The 20760-nt window shown below is 42.2% G+C and overlaps 1 protein-coding gene across 1 annotated transcript; it reads left to right on the top strand.

Annotated features, from left to right (window-relative positions):
- Window positions 1-18267: 18267 nt before the first annotated feature.
- On the top strand, window positions 18268-19313 carry LOC145010694 (uncharacterized). Its single transcript, XM_078969203.1, has 4 exons — window positions 18268-18418; window positions 18497-18810; window positions 18909-19142; window positions 19230-19313. Exons 1-4 carry the CDS (start codon window positions 18268-18270, stop codon window positions 19311-19313), a joined length of 783 nt encoding a protein of 260 aa, XP_078825329.1.
- Window positions 19314-20760: the final 1447 nt, after the last annotated feature.

The following is a 20760-nucleotide window of genomic DNA, read 5'->3' as shown; positions in this document are numbered from 1 at the left end:
CAACCAAATTCCAAACTCAGTTATCATACATGGATTGGATCTCGCTATCCATCGCCTCTTTCCATTTTGCAGACTCCGGGCCTGCCATGGCTTCCTTATAGCTATTAGGTTCATCAAGATTTACTAGTGTACCATCACTAATATATGTGTCCCCTTCGGTATTAATATGAAAACCATAAAACTGGGGTTGAACTCTAACTCTATCAGAACGTCTAACATGTAAGGACTCGTCAATTGGTTCAACCGGAGTTTCCTCCTCGGGTTGAGTGCCAGCGGTGGAGGTTCCTTCATCTATCGACTCTTGAATCTCTTCAAGCTCGATCTGCCTCTTACTGTCCTCTTGGCCTATGAGTTCTCGCTCTCGAAAAACTCCTCTCCTCGCGAAAAAGACAACACTGTCCTTCGGTTTATAGAAGAGATATCCAAAGGATTTCTGCGGGTAGCCGATGAAAATACATCGCTCACTTCGAGGTTCGAGTTTGTCGTGAGTATCTCGTCTTACGAAAGCCTCGCAACCACAAACCTTGATATGTGCCAACGAAGGAGCTTTCCCCGTCCACATCTTGTGAGGTGTTTTGGAAACCTTCTTAGTAGGGACTCGGTTAAGGATATGGGCGGCAGTCTCTAAGGCATACCCCCAAAAAGAGATTGATAGTGAAGCACGACTCATCATAGAGCGAACCATATCCAATAAGGTTCGATTACTCCTTTCTGCCATACCATTCAATTGTGGTGTCCTAGGTGGCGTCAATTGTGAAACTATTCCACACTCCTTGAGATATTCGTGGAATTCAAGACTTAGGTACTCTCCTCCGCGATCGGATCGAAGCATCTTGATCTTCCTGCCCAATTGATTCTCCACTTCATTCTTAAACTCTTTGAACTTTTCAGAAGTTTCTGACTTTTGCTTGATTAAATTGATATACCCATATCTACTATAGTCATCGGTAAAAGTCACGTAGAAGCGGTTCCCATCCTTCGTGGTTGATCTAAATGGTCCACATACATCGGTATGTATTAGGTCCAATAAACCTTCACTCCTTTCGCACGTACCAGCGAAGGGTGACTTAGTCATTTTTCCAAGCAAACAAGATTCGCATGTGTCATCTTCCCTAAGGTCGAATGACTCCAACACTCCATCCTTTTGGAGTTGGGCTATGCATTTCTTGTTGACATGTCCAAGACGACTATGCCACAAGGATGCTTTATCCAAACTATTGGAAGAATCTATATTCAAAACATCATTTCCTAAATTATCAACAATCATCACAGTTTCATAAATTCCATTACATGGTATAGCTTCAAAGTAAAAGACACCATTTAGATAAGCTAAAATAGAACCATTCTCATTATTAAAAGAAAATCTAAAACCTTGTCTAAAAAAACCATGAAATGAAATGATGTTTCTAGCCATTTCTGGCGAATAGCAACAATTTTCTAAATCTAAACATAAACTATTCCTAAGAACTAAAGAATATACTCCAATCTTGGTCACAGGCGACGATCTTCTGTTCCCCATGATTATATTTATCCTTCCTTGCTTCACATCCCTACTTCCTTTTAGTCCCTGCACATTAGAACAAATGTGGTAACCACAACCGGTATCAAGAACCCAAGAAGTAGCATGATTAGAATCGTTAGATTTAATTGTGTATATACCTACGAAATATGGCTTGATCTTTCCTTCCTTGATGGCTTGCAGGTACTCTGGGCAGCTTCTCTTCTAATGTCCTATCTTGTGGCAGTGGTGACATTCAGCCTCCTTAAGGTTAGAGCAGGGCTTAGCGGCATCAACTTTGGTCCCACTAGAAGAGGCACCATCTCAGGCTTTCACCTTGCGTTGGTTTTTGGACGAAGCCTTCCTCTTCTTTCCCTTCCCTTGACCAATAGCCAAGACAGGAGCAACGGCTGGATTGGGAGTTGGTGCAACAGACTTGTCTTTGAAGTTGCTCTCAGCGACCCTCAAGAGACCTTGGAGTTTGCTTAGGGTGACCTCTTCTTTGTTCATGTGGTAGGTCATCCTAAATTGATTATAGCTTGGAGGCAAAGAGTGAAGCACCATGTCGATTGCCAAGTCTTCCCCAAAGTCAACATTCAACTTGCGAAGACGATCGACATACCTTTGCATCTTTTGCAGGTGCACGGTAAGAGACTCTCCATGACCCATCTTAGCGGAAATCATGTTAGTGAAGATCTCATAATGCTCTTGTCTCGCGTTTTGGTGGTATCGCTCCAATAAGTCTTGATGAATCTCATACGGGTACATGTCCTCATAGAACTTTTGGAATTTGGAGTTCATTGTGGCTATCATGATGCAATTGTCCGAATTTATCTTATCCATTCACTAAAGTTCGTTCCATCGAAAGTAACCTTTTGGCAAAGGCTCATCAATGTGAATGGACTATCGGCAACGTTGTTTGATTTCGACATCTCTAAAAGAAGAAGGACAAAGATAGATTAGAATATGAATCCCTAATAATCACCCAATAAGAAAATTAGGGCTAGGATCCAACAACAATATTTACATCTTAGAAAAGGGATGCCGTAATCTAAATGCAAATAATTTGAAGGTAAGTGAATGACGATTCACTAATTCTCCATCATGAAAAACCTAACTCTAAGTTCTAAATGTATTGAGAATTCCTAGGTTCGGATGAGATTCATTGAAATTTTTCAATGGCATGTTTAAATCTCGATATGCCCCTCTCATTTGTGACTGGGATACCGAGGATCACAAAGTGGGTGTGAATTACCATGCAAATTCACATGGTGCCTTCGTTGTAACGATCACCTATTCGATGTGCCGGTAAACCACACACGCTCCATCGAACTATGATAAACAACGAATCACCCTTTGCCACCTTCTCTTAGAACCAATTAGTGTGCCAGTAAACCACACACGCTCCACTAACTTCTTAGCAAGGTGCAAAGTGTAATTTCATGGGATTGCATCAATTCACTTTTCCTAAAGTAACTAAGATTGGGAAATTTTTAGAAAACATGTAGTTACTTTGTATTTCTTATTATAATTTTAATGAGAGGATGAGGTTGCCCTATCCTACCCGTTCGGCTAACGACCCTCCACCGATCAAGCAAGTGGTGGGTGTGAGTGTACACCCATTAAGCGCCATTTTATAGGCCGCAACCTTATACCCACCTTTTAGACCGGCTTCGTGAATGAGGCCTACTAACGGTAAGACTAGCATTTTAATTATACATATATATATATATATATATATATATATATATATATATATATATATATATATATATATATATATATTTATTAAGCTTGTAATAATATAATAGTATATGGTGTATTTTAAACATTTCAAAAATACTAGGGTTTTAATCTTTAATTAAAATTTTTGAAATTTAATGTCACTTAAATTAAAATTTTAATTATTAAAACTCTTGATTTAATAATTATCTTAAATTAAACTATTAATTTGTATTATCAAATCATAAGGGATTATCAAGATCTAAAAGATAATTATCATTTAAACATTTAAATTATCCTAATCGGTTAAATCCCTCCATAAATTTCGAAAATAGGGATGGGATAATTCATGATCTTTAATTACCATATTTAACTATTAGAGGATAATTACAAGATATGGGATTATCCAAATCCCTAAAATTTAGGATCTTATCTTGGGGAAGGAGGCAAATGTCGAAATCTAAGGGTTTGCAAAACTTAGATTTCGAAATCTTGGATTGAAAGGAAAGGATTCAAAAACCCTTTCAAGATTTACGCAAATTAGGGTTAGGAAACCCTAATCTCGAAATCTATGGCCTCCTAGGGTTTATTGGCTATAAACCCTAATTTGTCAAGTTCATACAATTGAATAAAACTAATTGAAAACATGTTAACCAAAGGCTCTGATACCACTGATGGGTTTTATACAAACAATCCTAAGTGTGCATGCAACCATAGTTCGGATCTATGTTTTCACTATTAGATACACAACATTATGAACACAAGAATAAAAACCTAATGTGCATTGCTATTTTCGAAATTAACATACAAAGGTTGGTTTACATACCTCTTGTTGTTATATTGCAATAACAACTTAAATCTTCAAATCCTAAGTCTTGAAAGCAAGCACCACAAGTGTAGTGCCTCTAATGGCTCACAAACACCACAAGCAATTGGAGAGGCTTAAGATAGAGGAGGGATGAGTTGGAATTCGTCCTTGGGACCTCTTAGGAGCATGTACACGAATTCTAATGGCCTAGGGGTCTTTATATAGGGTTTAGATTAGGGTTTCAGTCCTTATCCTTATCCAGTTACTTGCCGACCAAGCAACCACAAGATTAGCCTTGAAAAACCCTTATCCTCTTATCCTTGGACGATTTTAAGGATATCCTTATCCTTAAATTCGTTCATCCTTTAACAAGGATAAATATTGCCCTATCTTGCAATTATCTTATAATTACAATTCAGCCCCTCTAGTTTAATTAATTACACTTGATCACAAAATTAATTCCTAATTAATTATTGACCAATATTAATTAAACAAATATGATTTTCCTTTAATATATTATTCTTATAACATATTAATAAATCATAATAACCTCTCTCTCTATTTAATTTCTCCAGTCAAGTTGCTTTGGTGAAGGCAACCCAAAAGGACCATGCACAACTGAGTCAAGTACTTACCAAATATGGTTACGGGCTTAGACACTAATCCAACACTTTTTTCTTGACAAAAAGAATTGGCACTCCCCAAGGTGAGCTACTCGATCGAATAAACCCCTTTCCCAACAGCTCCTGAAGCTGCGAGGATAACTCCTGCATTTCTGGTGGAGCGAGGCGATAAGGTGCCTTCGCGATGGGTGCCGCTCCCGGAACCAAATCGATACGGAACTCCGCTTGCCTTTTCGGAGGCAAGCTCGACAGTTCCTCGGGGAACACATCTGAAAACTCGCACACTACTGGAACCTCGTCAACCGAAATTGGCCTCCCCGCGGCCATTCGTGTGTCCATCACATAGGCTATGAATTCGTTGCAGCCTTGCTGCAAACTCTGTCTCACCTTGGCAGCCGAACAAAACGCTGACCCACACTGGGTCCCCTCACCACACAGTAAGCACTCCCTCACTAGGGTCTCGTATGGTCACCAGCTGTCTCTCACAGTCAATGACTGCTCCAAACTTACTCAACCAGTCCATGCCCACGATGACACAGACATCTCCCATCGCTATAGGAACCAGATCTATAGGGAACTTGACACCAAAAATCTCGAGCACACATCCTCGAGTCACGTCGGTGGCGTATACCGCTTTCTCATCAGCTATGGAAACCCTTAGAGGTCGACTCATCACCTCCCAATCAATACCGATGTGCTGACTAAAAGCCAAAGATACAAAAGACCGACTTGCACCCGAGTCAAATAATACCAAGACAAGTACAGAATTCACAAGAAAAGTACCTACACATATCATAATGTAAGCACAATATCTCAGCATAAAAGTAAATACACGAAAGAATACATACCAGCCACGACATCGGGCGCCGCGCGGACCTCCTCTGCAGTCAACTGAAAAGCTCTCCCACAAGCCTTCGGAGCCTCGACTTTCACCGGCCGAGTCTCGGTAACCCTAGCAATAGGCGCAGATCCCTGTGCTGATCCCTGGTGATGCTGAGGACACTCGGCCTTCTGATGGCCGGTCTGGTTGCAATGAAAGCAAAACATAAATCCCTTGGGGCAATCCCTAGCGAAGTGCCCCTCCTTGCCACATTTGTAGCAAGCACCTGATCGACAGGCCCCCGCATGACCCTTGCCACACTTTCCGCAAGTGCGGCCCTTCTGACCTCCCATCCTCGTGTCGGCGGACTTGGTCCTCTTGGCTACCGGCTGGGACTGAACCGGCCGCCGATCCACCTGCTGAGACTCGGCCTCCTCTCTGGCCTGAGTCTACAACTCGATCTCCCTCTTCCGGGCATTTTCCTGGAGCTCCGCAAATGTCCGGTATGTCGAGTTCGATACGAACTCCCGAATGTCCCTCCTCAGTATACCCAAATATCGGCTCATCCGAGCCTGCTCAGTGGACACCTGCTCAGAGCAGAACATCGCACTCTCATGAAACTTTCGGGTGATCAAAGTAACTAAATCGTTACCCTACTTGAGGATCAAGAACTCCTGAATCAACCGTTCCCTCTCCACCGGGGAACATACTCATCTCTGAACATAGTAGTAAATCTCTCCCAAGTCACAACCGAAATCTCCGCAAGAGTGAAGTTCACCGTCACGAACTTCCACCAATCCTTTGCTCCCAGGCGGAGCTGGTTCAAAGCGAACCGAACCCTCAGATGCTCCGGACATGAAAATGTGTAGAAGCATCCCTCAATGTCAGCAATCCATCTCATCGCAACGATCACATCCTGCGTCCCGTCAAACTCGGGTGGCTTCGTGTTGCTAAACTCCCAGAATAGCAATGAGTCACCTCCCTGTGGTCTGGTAGTAGCCACAGCTGCGGTAGCTGCAGCGGCTGCAGCCTCAGTCACCGCGGCATACCGCTCATCGAAAGTCTCCATCAGTATGGTCTTGATAGACCCAAACATCTCCGGAATCTCGGCCCGGATCGCCGCAGCCACCTCATCGTGGATCATCTGACGAAGCTCCTCGTCACTCACACAGCTTGTCCCAGGTCTGTGGCGTGGCCCAACCATAATGCCTCTGAAATACAACATAAAAATATCATAGACTCAATCGAGCATACTCGCACTCGATAACGCAACCCTACTCGGCCTCCGATACCCAAAGGATTCTTACCAAGGTTGCCTACTGATCCAGTGTCTTCAGTAGTACGGGCCCTATATTACCGACTACACCGCATCAACATTCACCCCAAGTCCTCCTCCCTGGACCCCGGATCACGAGTACTCTGTTCTTGCTATGCACTGGCTACCTACTCGCTCTCAAAGCATCTCATAGCTGCAGGTTCCCCTAGACTAAGGCATCACAAATCAGGCCACTCTAGTCCTAATATGAATACCTAGTCTACTCTAGCATGCACAACATATCATAACATATCTCATAACACATATTGTAAGGGTATTTTGGGGATTTTACCGTCCGGGCGCTGGCTGACCGTACACACTGCTTCTCCTTTGGTTATTACAAAATCTATTATAAAATTTGTATGCCTTTATTAATTGAAATTTTTTCTCAAATCCTCGGTTTGAGTTTAGTTACGCCCGAAGGTGCATTCGAATCCCTCAAACCAAGGTTCTGATACCAACTTGTAACGGGAATTTTCAAAACAATTTTTTTTATTTTTCAAACAACATAAACCATCGTTTAATATTTTGAAATCACATGTATAACAAATGTCATCGTAACAAAATACATCCCAAGACCATAAAACAATTCTTCCGTCAGTGTGTACAGATCACGCCGGCGCCTTCCCACGGTCCTCGCTAGTACCTGAAACACATAACACAACAACTGTAAGCATAAATGATTAGTGAGTTCCCCAAAATACACCTAACGTACATACGCCTTTTCAGGCCCTAACCTTCCGGTCCATGTGTCTCAGGGGACTTCCGTCCCGACCCGGTAAACCTTCTGGTCTTAACCGCGTCAACCTTACGGTCCACATCACAACGCCTTCCGACCCATAACATAATGCCTTCCGGCCCATAACATAATGCCTTCCGGCCCATATCAAGCATAGCATACATAGCACATACAAACGGTTAACTTATCATATACAATGCATACAACTCATAACATATCCGACCTTTCGGTCACACAATAAAACCCTTCCGGGTACAGTATAGTGAGAAAACTTACCTCGTGGAAAGTCTAGAATCTCACGTTCTCGCTATCTCCGAATCCTAACCCCGCCTAGTCATAACGAAATATCAATTTAATTAATATAGACTTCCACAACTAGACTTCACCCTTATTAACATTCCTAAGAGGGGTAAAAGACCATTTTACCCTTCCTTGACTCAAAGTCCTCATGTTGACCAAAACCCTAAAAGTCAACAAAAGTCAACATTTCACAGTACGCGGGGTGTACAGACTTATGTACGCGGAGTGTACATCGCCAATCCACAATCGGGGGTCTCCACCCAGTACGTTGCGCGTACTGGGAGTTACACCCAACGTAACACGAAGATTCAACCATTCTTCATTTCTGGTCTTAAATGGTTAAGTCACTTCTTCAAATTCTAGATCCGGCTCACTTTAAGCCTCTTTTCCCATAAAGTCGAAACCTTTAAGCCTTGTCATGGCTGTAAAGGCTCCTACACTCCTTAATACCTTTCCATTTCAACTCAAAAGATCTAGATCTCATGCATGGCTAATTATTCACGTCCAAGATTACATTTTTATGAATCTACAACTCAAATGGATCAGAAATATGATGGATCTAAGCCAATGGAGGCTACTTGCTCATAAAGTGTCCATCTTTGGGACCAAAACCTTAGAAAATGATCCATAAAGAATACCAAAAGAACTACAAGGCAAGATCTGAACTTTTTACCTTAGGAAGAAGCTCCAACCTTTGCTAAACACGGATCTACACTTGAACACCAACTTCTAGCCTCCACAATGGACACCTCTTCTCTTTTGCTACCTTGAAATGACACCATAAAGCTTAGAACACTCACAAACAAGCTATGAACGAAGGAACAACTCTCTTAGGGTTTCTTTCTGAAGGATGGTAGCTGAGGAACCAAGCCATCTCATTCCTTTTATAGCCAACCACCAAATTAGGGTTTATGGGTCTGGACTGGTTACGCCCAGTGTACCTCGGGGATGATGCGTTTAAATGCGGCACGCGAGTACGCGCATCGTACTCCTTGTACGCCCAGCGTACTCGCCCAACACAAAAGGCCAAAAATGACAACACATAAAAAGATGAAGGGCTAATTAAAGGTACCTAGATTTCGGGCTGTTACACGAGGTGAGTCTTCTCACTATATTTTACCTATAGTGGTAATTAGACCTGTATGACAGAGTACTTTATATGCTATTTGTATGATATGATACACTGTATTATTGTGTTTGATTTATGTTGTGTATGATTCAGAGTTTACTGAGTTAGGGCTGGAAGGTCCACAAAGTTAGGGCCAGAGGGTCCACAGAGTTACGGCCAGAGGGTCCATAGAGTTTTGGGACTGGAGGGTCCCACCAAGACACATTGACCAGAGGGTCATACTCGAGTGGCTAATATGAGTTGTATGTGGTATTTTGGAGAACTAACTAAGCTTCGTGCTTACCATGTTATGTGTTATGTGTTTCAAGTTCTATTCAGGATCGCGGGAAGGCGGCGGCTGGATTGTGTATTATGAATAATATGTGATATGTTATGCATGCTAGGAAGTGGGCTAGGAACTTCATATTTTAGGGCTAGAGTGGCATGATTTGTGATGCCTTAGTCTAGGAGTTACTATTATCTGTGATTGCTTGTGAGTATGTGCGTAGTATGAGTATCCAGCAGGAATCCTTTTAGGGAGGGATCGGAGTAGAGGAGTAATCTAGGAGAGATGCCTAGATGAGCATTTGAAGAGCCTAATGGGAAGATAGTCAAATACCACAAGGGTGAAGTTGCTTGAGCTCGGTGGTATCTTTTGAGTGAGAGTGTAGTAAGCGGAGTGGTAATCTAGAGTTGTGATGCATATTGATAGAGATTATTCAATGCTCGAATGTTGCTTGCTTCGTGCTTTGTGGAACTCTCAGTGATGGGAGTCAACTACTAAGTGAATATGACTATATTTAGGAGGTAGATGGTTGGCATCACTAGGAGTTCTTCAGGAGCTGATGACAGAGAGGTGTGAGAACCTAGGAAGAGCCTGGAAAGTAACATTTGTTAGATAAGTAGGCTGATAGAGGAGAGTATTCACAAGAGAGCGACTAGTATTGTAGGATTAGTGATTGAGGAGGTGGAGCAGCTACGTAGGAGATATGAGATGATCCGTGTGGAAAGTATGGGTAGATGTGGCAGGTAGCATGGGCCCATACTACTGAAATCAGAGGACCCATACTCGATACATGGAAAACTCTGAGGGTTCTAGGTAGTAGATGAGAGGTGATCACATGGTTCGGGTACCATGATCAGTCGTAGATGAGAGGTGATCGCATGGTTCGAGTACCATGATCGGTGGAAGATGAGAGAGGATCATATGGTCTGAGTACCATGATACGTAGCAGATTGAGGAGTGATTGCATGGTACCAGTGCAGGATTTGTAGCAGATGGTGTTGCGCATACCACCAATATTTCCGTGGTGATTGTTTTGAGAGCAGATGAGATAGAGTTTGGGGCTTCAGGGCCATGTTGAATAAGTCCAATGGAACATACCTTAGGGGGAAAATCGAGCTGGTTTCCTAGAAATTTTGTGAAGATGATAGTTGGAGTTGCAAGACTCTGGGATGAGTAGAGATAAAGCTTATCACAGGATCATGATCTGAGTTGAGTAATCGACCGGTAAATGAGTCGCCACTTTATGTGGCAAGGGTTATGTTGTTCCCACCCCTAGGAAGGATGATAGAGTTATCGAGTACCTGGTTTCAGAGTTTAGAGGTAGGCCCCATGGGGTAGTATTGGTGGTGACCTTTTCATCAGTGTACCTGAGTTGTTGTCTGATGTGGGGTATTTTCTTGGATCATGGTGTTGTTGGTGGAAGTTGAGATGGAAGAGACTCAGGGAGGTGCGTGTTAAGTATGGCATGAATGTATTAGCAGTTTTAGTTGGATAAGAGGAATACATAGGGGTGATGAACCTCGTTGTGAAGTTGAGTGTCAGTTGTAAGAATGGGGTTTTGTGTTGTAATGATGATTTCCATGCTGGAAGGCGAGTCGAAGAGTCAGAGGCGAGGTGTGTAATAGCGCATTATTGAATGACTATGTGGTACGTTCCTAGAGTCAAGGGTGATGTGCAGGGAGAAATAGTCTGTGGAATAGACTGTTGGTATGCCAATTGGTGATGGTTCGAACGCTGAGTGGGGGAGAACTGGATGTTTTAATGAGAGGATTGATGATCCGTTCAAAACTGGATAGAGATCTGGTTACGGAAGTCTTCGTTGCGGAGACAAGAGGCCTAGGTTATTGGTAGATGGGGAAAGGCATAAGGCGGGAGGATTTTGATTAGGGGCCCAGGAAAGGATATTTGCATCCATGGCAGGCGGCCGTTGGTCAGAGAATTTATTAGGGTAAGAATTTCGGGTTTGCAAAATCGAGTTGAGGCGGTTGAGTCCCTGAGTTCTAAGAGCAATTGCAGAGGTTTGCGGGTACATGTTCTGAGTGTGATCTATATACCAAGGGGAGCAAGAATTGGTTTGTCAATTAATTTCAGAGCCAGTATGAGTACTGATCAGTAGAGGATGGAGCTTCGGGTTTTCGTAGTCGAGTTATGAGTCAATGTTGTTGCCCCTGTGTTCAATTGGGAAAGGGAATACTTCAAGGTTTCAAGTGTTGCAAGAAGAATATCGGTTGCGAGATCCCTATGAAGGAAGGAAGTATCGGAGTATGATGCTGTGAGCATGAGATCCATGATTGAGACAAGGCATCGTAAAGCTTTGTGATGGTATCCTGAGATATCCGAGTATGATGTCATAAAGTTCGGATTATTTTGAGTTTTAGGTTAAGAGATGGCAAGTGGTGTAGCAAGTATCTATGGTTCTAGTGGGATCCATTCGGCCAATTGATATCAAGTGAGGTTATGTTAGAAGGTGATTAGTAGCGGGAAAAGGGGGTTTTTGTCATGGCGGCTACTGGCGTGCATAGTGGTGTTTATTTTTGAAAGGGTGTGAGTGCACCTATCTATCTTGGGCCGCGGAAAAAGAGTTAGTGAATGTATTACAACTCTGATTGAGGATGAGATCGTGGGGGTGGTAAGAGCAAGTGTTGTGAGACTGTGGGGAGCTACAACATTCATGAGTTAGTGTGAAAGGGTGTGGTAATACTACAGGGAGCCGTAGTATTCACCAGTCAGTGAGAGGGTGTGGCAGTACTACGGGGAGCTGCAGTGTCCACAAGTCAGCAAGAGGGTGTGGTGGTACTGCGGGGATCCGTATTGTACACCAGTCAGCGAGATGGTGTGGTGATGTTGCGGGGAGCCGTAGTATTTTCCAAGGAGTAAGAGAGAACATTGTGAAACTACATGGAGCTGTAGTCTGTGCTACTCAGAGCACGATGAAAAGGAGTTCCTAGGCTTGAGTAGCCTTGTCGTTGAGTCTGTGATAACCGGGTGGTCAGGCCATGGGTGAGGCTAGGCTCACCCTAATGGTCAGAAGTTATAATATTCCGAATTAAGGTGTGGTTATCGTAAGCAGAAGGAAATGGAGAAGTAAACTACGTATAAGTTGCAGGTCATGGGTTATGAATTGAGTATTTCATTATGATAAGTGGTTCCCATTTTGCTATTGATTCAGACTCTCGAGTTCGAGTTGGCCATACTAGCGTATCGAGAAGGCGAAATGAGATTCCAGGTTTAGTGGTGAGTTTCATCTTGAGAAGTATTGTGAATCATCGGATGGATTGGACCTAAGTGGGTCAGTTTGTTGGTATGAAAGGACCTCAAGACGCGTGGAGCTAAAAAGTGGTAGACGTCAGAGGTTGAGCAATTTCAGTTGGGGCGGTAGTATTTGCTTAGGAAAAGCGAACTTCGTGACTTGTGTGTCACAATAGGCTGAGATGATTGTGGTAATAAGGAAGTCAGTAAGACATTTTTGGTTATGCTTTGGAGTTTTAGTTGTGGGGTCGAGAGTGGACCAGGTGCTCAGTGTTGAAAGGGATACATGGGAGGGAATAGAGGTTCATAATTGTGGAAGTTAGAGGATATTGTTGAGCGAACATGATCTTTTTCTTGTGTCCAAGGACAAGGTGTTGAGAGTTCATTGTTCAGATGGATTTTGATTGCAGTTCAATGGATAGGTCCTTGGTGTGTTGTGACCTTTTCATTATGGAGTATGACTTGGATTGTTTAATACATCTGTTTTAGGTGATTGGGAGCCTATTTTGAGGTGTTGACTCGTTCTACCAGTCGCATAAAGAGAATCAGAGGGGCATTAAGGTTTGTATCTGTTATTCAAGGAGCGAATAAGATGGAAAAATCTTAGAGGGAGGGGGGGGGGGGTGGTAAGCGTGTCAGACCATTTGAGTTCGGGATTCTTAGGAGCCAGTAGTGGTATCGTAGTGGCAGTTGAGTCTTCCCTTTTCTGAGTTCGGGGGTTTGGGATCAGGTATCATTGGAAGAAAGAGTGTGGTATGAAATCCTCTTGGGTGGTGTTTTGCGGGCTGCTGGGTTTTGATTTGGGTAATGCTAAAGAGCGATTTCGAGGGAGAAATCAAATTAAGTGTGGGAGGTTTGTAACATCCAGAATTTCAGGTATGATAGTTCTGGTTAATTTTTGAGGATTTGGGAGGGACTCGACGATTCGAAGGTCTGACTCACCGAGTCACGTCGTGCTGATCACGTGGATTTAATGAGAGGACTCGATGATTCCAAAGGAGGACTCGCCGAGTAGGGGATGGGCAGAGAAAACCCTCAGTTTCTGGAGTTGGGGTCTATTTATGGGAATTTATGGCCCTAGATGCGCCTCATACTCTATATGAGAAACCGTAGATCGCAATTGGAGCCATGAGAGAGAGAGAGAGAGAGAGTGTGTGTGTGTTCTTATGATGAATCAAGTAATTTGGTGGATATTTTGAAAGTAGAAGAGTATGATTTAAACAAGGATCGAGGTGAGGCTGTGAATCTAGCATCTCCTTCTCAAGAAGCCTCTCTGGATAACAATAAGCCATACCATTTCTCATCCTTGTAGTTAGATTTCATATCTATGGAGTTTTAGGGCTTTTTGCCATTTTGTGCTTGGATTTTTTAGTGGTATGAGTATGAATAAGACTAGACCTCAGATATGGACCTTGTGAGGTCCTTAGAGTCTAGATGTCACAGCTTTATTCCCCATATGAGATTTGTTGGACTTAATCATCTCACGAAGAGCATCTATTAACATTTTGGAGTAATAACATCATGCATGAACATAAAGATCAAAACTTTACGTGATTATTGAGCCTTGGGATGATAGATCTAGTTATTGGAGTGAGATATTTGGCTGAAATCGCCTGAATGAACATTGGGTCTGAATGAACTCGTCGAGTCAATGAGCCGACTCGACGAGTTGGTTAAGGATAGTCCCGAAGATCTGATTCATGCGATAACTCGACGATTTGAGTCGGGCCTTCATGAGACTTCTTTGAAAAAGGTGGACTCGACGATTCATTGGGAGTACTCGACGAGTCAGGTCAATTTGGGACTGTTGACTCGAGTTTAGTTGTTGTTGACATGGGGTTTGACCAATATGAGTCATGGAGACCATAGAGGGGCAAGATGGTCTTTAGCCTATTCCAAGAGTTAGAGAGAGGATGAGGGTCAACCTATAGTGAATTTGTGTATGGGTAGAGTATTGATTAGAGATAATTATTCTAGTTGTTAAGCGGAGACTAGTTGAAGATTCCGTGTACGAGGTTATGCTAGCCAGCATGCAAGGTGAGTCTTCTTACTCTACTTTACCTAGAGTGGTAATTAGTGTTGTGTGATAGAGTACTTTATATGCTATTTGTATGATGTGATACACTGTATTATTTTGTGTGATTTATGTTGTGTATGATTAAGAGTTTACAGAGTTAGGGCTGGAAGGTCCATAGAGTTAGGGCCAGAGGGTCCACAGAGTTAGGGCCAGTGGGTCTACAGAGTTTTGGGACTGGAGGGTCCCACCGAGACACATTGACTAGAGGTTTATACAGGGTTATGGCCTTGAGTGGATAATATGAGTTGTATGTGGTATCTTGGGGAACTCACTAAGCTTCATGCTTACCGTGTTATGTGTTATGTGTTTTAGGTTCTATTCAGGATCGAGGGAAGGCGGCGACTCGATTGTACACACACATACACACAAGAGAAAGGAGTCACGAATGGGGATCCTGGATTTTGATAATGTTTTGAAAACTTTGTTGACTATTAAATGGTATTTATTTAAAATAACATCTGCTTTATGATAATAAAAGTGAAAAATTATTTTGAAAATTTACGCTGTTACTAGTTGGTATCAGAGCCTTGGTTTGAGGGATTCGGATAGACCTTCAGGTATATCTAGACTCAAACCAAGGATTTGAGAAAAGTTTTCAAAAGGAACGGTTTATCTAAAAATGAGTAAGAGAATTTTAAGAGAAAGAGGAAACAAGCAATGTGTACAATCAGTCAGCACCCGAACGATGATTTCCCAAAATACCCTTACGTTGTGTATTATGAATAATATGTTATATATTATGCATGCTAGAGAGTAGGCTAGGTACTTCATATTTTAGGGCTAGAGTGGCCTGATTTGTGATGCCTTAGCCTAGGAGTTACTGTTATCTGTGATTGCTTTTGATTATGTGCAGAGTATGAGTATCCAGCAGGAATCCTTATAGGGAGGGATCGGAGTAGAGGAGTAATATAGTAGAGATACCTAGATGAGCATTTGAGGAGCCTAATGGGAAGGTAGTCAGATACTGCAAGGGGTGGAGTTGCTTGAGCTCGGTTGTATCTTTTGAGTGTGAGTGTAGTAAGCGGAGTGGTAACCTAGAGTGGTGATGCATGTTGATAGAGATTAGTCGATGCTCGAATGCTGCTTACTTCATGCTTTGTGAAACTCTCGGTGATGGGAGTCATCTACTAAGTGAATATGACGATATTCAGGAGGTAGACGGCTAGCATCACTTGGAGTTCTTCAGCATCTGATGACAGAGAGGTGTGAGAACCTAGGAAGAGCCTGGGAAGTGACCTTTGTCAGATGAGTAGGCTGATAGAGGAGAGTATTCACACAAGATCGGCCAGTATAGCAGGATTAGTAATTGAGGAGGTGGAGCAACTATGTAGGAGATCTGTGATGATCCGTGTGGAAAGTATGGGTAGATGTGGCAGCTAGTATGGGCCCGTACTACTGAAAGCATAGAACCTATACTTTATACAAGGAAAATTCTAGGGGTTTTAGGTAGCCGATGAGAGGTGATCGCATGGTTTGGGTACCATGATCAGTCGCAGATGAGAGGTGATCGTATGGTTCAAGTACCATGATCGGTGGCAGATGAGAGAGGATTATATGGTTTGAGTACCATGATACGTAGCAGATTGAGGAGTGATCGAGTGGTATCAGTGCAGAATTTGTGGCAGATGGTGTTGCGGATACCACCAGTATTTCCGTGGTGATTGTTTTGAGAGAAGATGAGATAGAGTTTGGGGCTTGAGGGCCATATTGAATGAGTCCAATGGAACATACCTTAGGGGGAAAATCGAGCTGGTTTCTGAGAAATTTTGTGAAGATGATAGTTGGAGTCACAAGACTCCGGGATGAGTAAAGATGATGCTTATCGGAGGATCGTGGTCTGAGTTGAGTAATCGACCGATAAAGAAGTCGCCACTTTACGTGGCAAGGGTTGTGTTGTTCCCACCGCTGGGAAGGAGGATTGATATATCGAGTTCCCGATTTCAGAGTTTAGAGGTAGGCCCCGTGGGGTAGTATTGGTAGTGACCTTTTCATTAGTGTACCTGAGCAGTTGTTTGCTATGGGGTATTTTCTTGTATCATGGTGTTCTTGGTGGATGTTGAGATGGAAGAGACTTAGGGAGGTGCATGTTGATTATGTCATGCATGTATCAACAGTTTCAGGTGGATAAGAGGAATATATAGGGGTGGTGACCCTCATTGTGAAGTTGAGTGTCGGTTGTAAGAATGGGGTTTTGTGTTGTAATGATGATTTCCGTGTTGGAAGGCGGGTCGAAGAGTCAGAGGCGAGGTGTGTAATAGCGCATTATTGAATAACTATGTGGTACGTTCCGAGAGTCAAGGATGATGTGCAGGGAAAAATATTCTGTGGAATAGACTGTTGATATGCCAATTGGTGATGGTTCGAACACTTAGTGGGGGAGAACTAGGTGTTTTAATGAGAGGATCGACGATCTGTTCAAGAGTGGATAGAGATCTGGTTACGGAAGTATTCGTTGCGGAGACAAGAGGCTTAGGTTATTGGTAGATGGGGAAAGGTGTAAGGCAGGAGGATTTTGAGTAGGTGCCCAGGAAAGGATATTTGCATCCATGGCAGACGGTCGTTGGTCAAAGAATTTATTGGGATAAGTATTTCGGGTTTGCAAAATCGAGTTGAGGCAGTTTAGTCATTGAGTTCAAAGAGAAATTGCAGAGGTTTGCGGGTACATGTTCTGAGTGTGATCTATATACCAAGGGAAGCAAGCATTGGTTTGTCCGTTAATTTTAGAGCCAGTATGAGTAATTTTGTATGAGTAGTGATCAGTAGAGGATGGAGCTTCGGGTTTTCGTAATCGAGTTATGATTCAATGTCGATGCCCCTGTATTCAATTAGGAAAGGGAATATAATTCAAGGTTTCAAGTGTTGTAAGAAGAATATCGGTTGCGAGATCCCGATGAAGGAAGGCAGTAGCGGAGTATGATGTTGTGAGCATGAGATCCATGATTGAGACAAGGCATCGTAAAGCTTTGTGATGGTATCCTGAGATATCCGAGTATGATGTCATAAAGTTTGGATTATTTTGAGTTTTGGGTTAAAAGATGGAAAGCGGTGTAGAAAGTATCTATTGTTTTGGGTTAAAGGTTTCATTCGATGACGAGGGCTCATAAATCATTGAAAAGAAGACGAACAACATTCTACTAAAGTCAAAGCGAAAAGGAGATATGTACCCTCTGAATCTTAATCCCATACGCGGAAAACCAGCAGTTTGCTTTCTAACGAAAGCTAATTCAGAAGAAAGTTGACTTTGGCACCGAAGGCTCTCCCATCTCAATTTCAAAGACATCAACAAGCTTGTACTTGGGGATCATGTTCGTGGTCTTCCTATTCTGAAGTTTGACAAAGAGCACTTGTGTGCAGCTTGTGAAATGGGAAAACAGAGTCGAAAGAGTCTTAAAGAGTCAATACTAAAGTTATTGAACCACTAGAATTACTTCATGTTGATCTATGTGGTCCTTCTTCAATCGAAAGCATTGGTGGTAGCAAGTATTTACTTGTTATAGTTGATGACTTCTCTCTGTTTACTTGGGTGTTCTTTTTGAGGAAAAAATCAGAGGCCACTCCCAAGCTTAGACTATTTATGAAACAGATAGAAGTTCAACTGCGAAAGGTGGTCAAAAATGTTAGAAGCGATAACGGGTTGGATTTCAAGAATAAAGCTCTTGAAGATTTTCTAGCATAAAAGGGAACAACTCACAATTTCTCTGCTCCATATACTCCGCAACAGAATGGGATTGTCAAAAGGCGAAATCGTTCTTTATGTGAAGCAGCCTGAACCATGCTTAGCTTCGTTTCTCTACCTCCATAAACGTTTTTCTGTCACCCCATATGAGATCTTAAACAACCGAAAGACCAATGTAAAGTTCTTTCATGTGTTCGGTTCAAGATGCTCTATCTTTAATTCAAAGGAGAACCGAAACAAGTTTGATGTTAAAGCAGATGAAGGGATTTTTCTAGGTTATTCGTTAACCTCCAAAGCATATAGAGTTCTTAAAAAGCGTTCAAAGAAAATTGAAGAAACTTACTATGTCATCTTCGATGATAACTACGTCAAGAAACTATCAACAACCGAAGGTTATGTGGAGGAAATATTTCCAAAAACTGGTCAAGTTACGACACCAATATCAAATCTCTTTGACCAATACATGCTGCTATTCGCTGAACCAGATAAGGCTATTCTCTCTGAATCCCAAGCTGTTGAAAACAGGGTGGACAGCTTGAAGAAGATAAATGATGAGGCAACAAAGACAATGAAAGATGATCAACCAACAGCAACTGAACAGCCTGAGTGATGCGAAACTCCAAAAATTAGTTCTTATGTTCAAGGGAGGACTTGTCTTCTCCAAATAACCAAGAATCACCATTCCAGGGGGAGAGTCCATCTGAAAGTCCCATCCAAAAGGAGAATTCTGACCCTGAAGATGAAGAAGAATCATCATTCGAGGGGGAGAATGTGAATCTAAACGATGATGACATTCAATCAGAACTCGAAGAAGAAGTGAATGCTGAACTAGATCCCTCTTATGATCCAGATTACCCACCACTCATCAAATGGACAAAAGACCATCCTCAAAAACAAATTATTGGTGAACCATCAAAAAAGGTTCTTACACGTTCTCAACTAAAAGCGAAACAAACTGCACTATTCTCTAAAGTGGAATTTTGCATGTTTAATTCGTTTGTCTCCAAGGTTGAACCAAAGATGATTCAAAATGCACTCGATCATTCTGATTGGGTACAGGCCATGCAGGACGAACTCAACGAATTCGAGTGAAACAAAGTATGGAGATTAATTCCAACACTAAAGGATGCCTCGGTGGTTGGACTAAAATGGGTTTTTAGGAACAAGGTGGACAAGGAAGGGAATGTAATTCGCAATAAAGCGAGACTTCTTGAGAAGGGTTACTGTCAGGAAGAAGGGATAGATTATGAGGAGACCTTCGCTCCTGTAGCAAGGTTGGAATCTTTAAGAATCTTTCGGGCATACGCTGCTCATAAAAACTTCAAAGTTTTTCAAATGGATGTAAAATGCACCTTCTTGAATGGAGAACTATAAGAAACGGTGTATGTTGAGCAACCCCTGGGTTTGTGAACGAGAAATATCTTAATCATTGCTATGTTCTGGATAAAGCAGTATATGGTCTGAAGCAAGCGTTGAGGGCCTCGTATGAAACTCTAACTCGCTTTCTCCAAATGTCGAAATTTAACCAAGGTTCGGTTGACCCAACCTTCTTTCACAAGAATGAAGGTGCACATTTAATGATTGTTCAAATTTATGTTGATGACATCATCTTTGGCTCCACGAATCCTAGTCTAACGGTTGAATTCAGGATGTTGATGGAGACTAAATTTGAAATTAGCGCAATGGGTTCAATTAACTTTTTCCTTGGACTGAATATTAGACAGGGACCAGAAGGCATATTTATTAACCAAGAGTCTAACACCAAGACCCTGTTGGAAAAGTTTGGTATGATGGGAGACACTAAGGTGAAAGTTCCCATGGCATTTGGTACAAAGCTTGCACCTTCTCTAGATAAACCGGTTGTTGATATGACCCTCTATCGTCAAATGATAGGATCTATTATGTATCTAACAGCTAGTAGACCATATATTATGTTCTCTGTGTGTTATTGTGCCAGGTTTGAAGCTAATCCAAGAGAACCTAATATGATTTCTGCGAAGAATATTTTTTGGTATCTGAAGCGAACCTCGTCTCTTGGTCTCTAGTATCCAGCAAAATCCGGATTCTTTGTTCAAGCCTTTTCTGATGCAGAACTTGGTGGATGTGGTCTGGACCAAAAGATTACAACTAGTGGATGCCAATTTCTTGATGGCAAACTTGTAAGTTGGCAGTCAAAGAAGCAAACCTGTGTATCTCTCTCAACAGCCGAAGCTGAGTATATCGTAGAAGCCTCCTATACGTCACAAGTCATTTGGATTCAAATCCAAGTTAGAGTTATGGATTGAATATGAAGAAAATTCCTCTTTATTGTGACTCAGGAAGTGCGATAAGAATATGTCACAATCTAGTGCAACACTCTAAGACCAAACAAATTGCACTACAATACCATCTCAAGAAAGACCATGTTGAAGATCGTAATGTGGAAGATCATTTCGTTCGGTCCTCTGATCAACTGGCTGATATTTTCACTAAGGACTTACCAGAATCAAGTTTTAATAGAATATTACAAAGTTTGGGAGTGATGGAAGCCGAGTCAGTA

The sequence above is a fragment of the Lactuca saligna genome, chromosome 8 (genome assembly GCF_052625555.1).
Source record: "Lactuca saligna cultivar CGN05327 chromosome 8, ASM5262555v1, whole genome shotgun sequence".
NCBI lineage: Eukaryota > Viridiplantae > Streptophyta > Magnoliopsida > Asterales > Asteraceae > Lactuca > Lactuca saligna.
The sequence above is the reverse complement of the archived record's forward strand: the minus strand, read 5'-3'. Positions and strand labels throughout refer to the sequence as shown.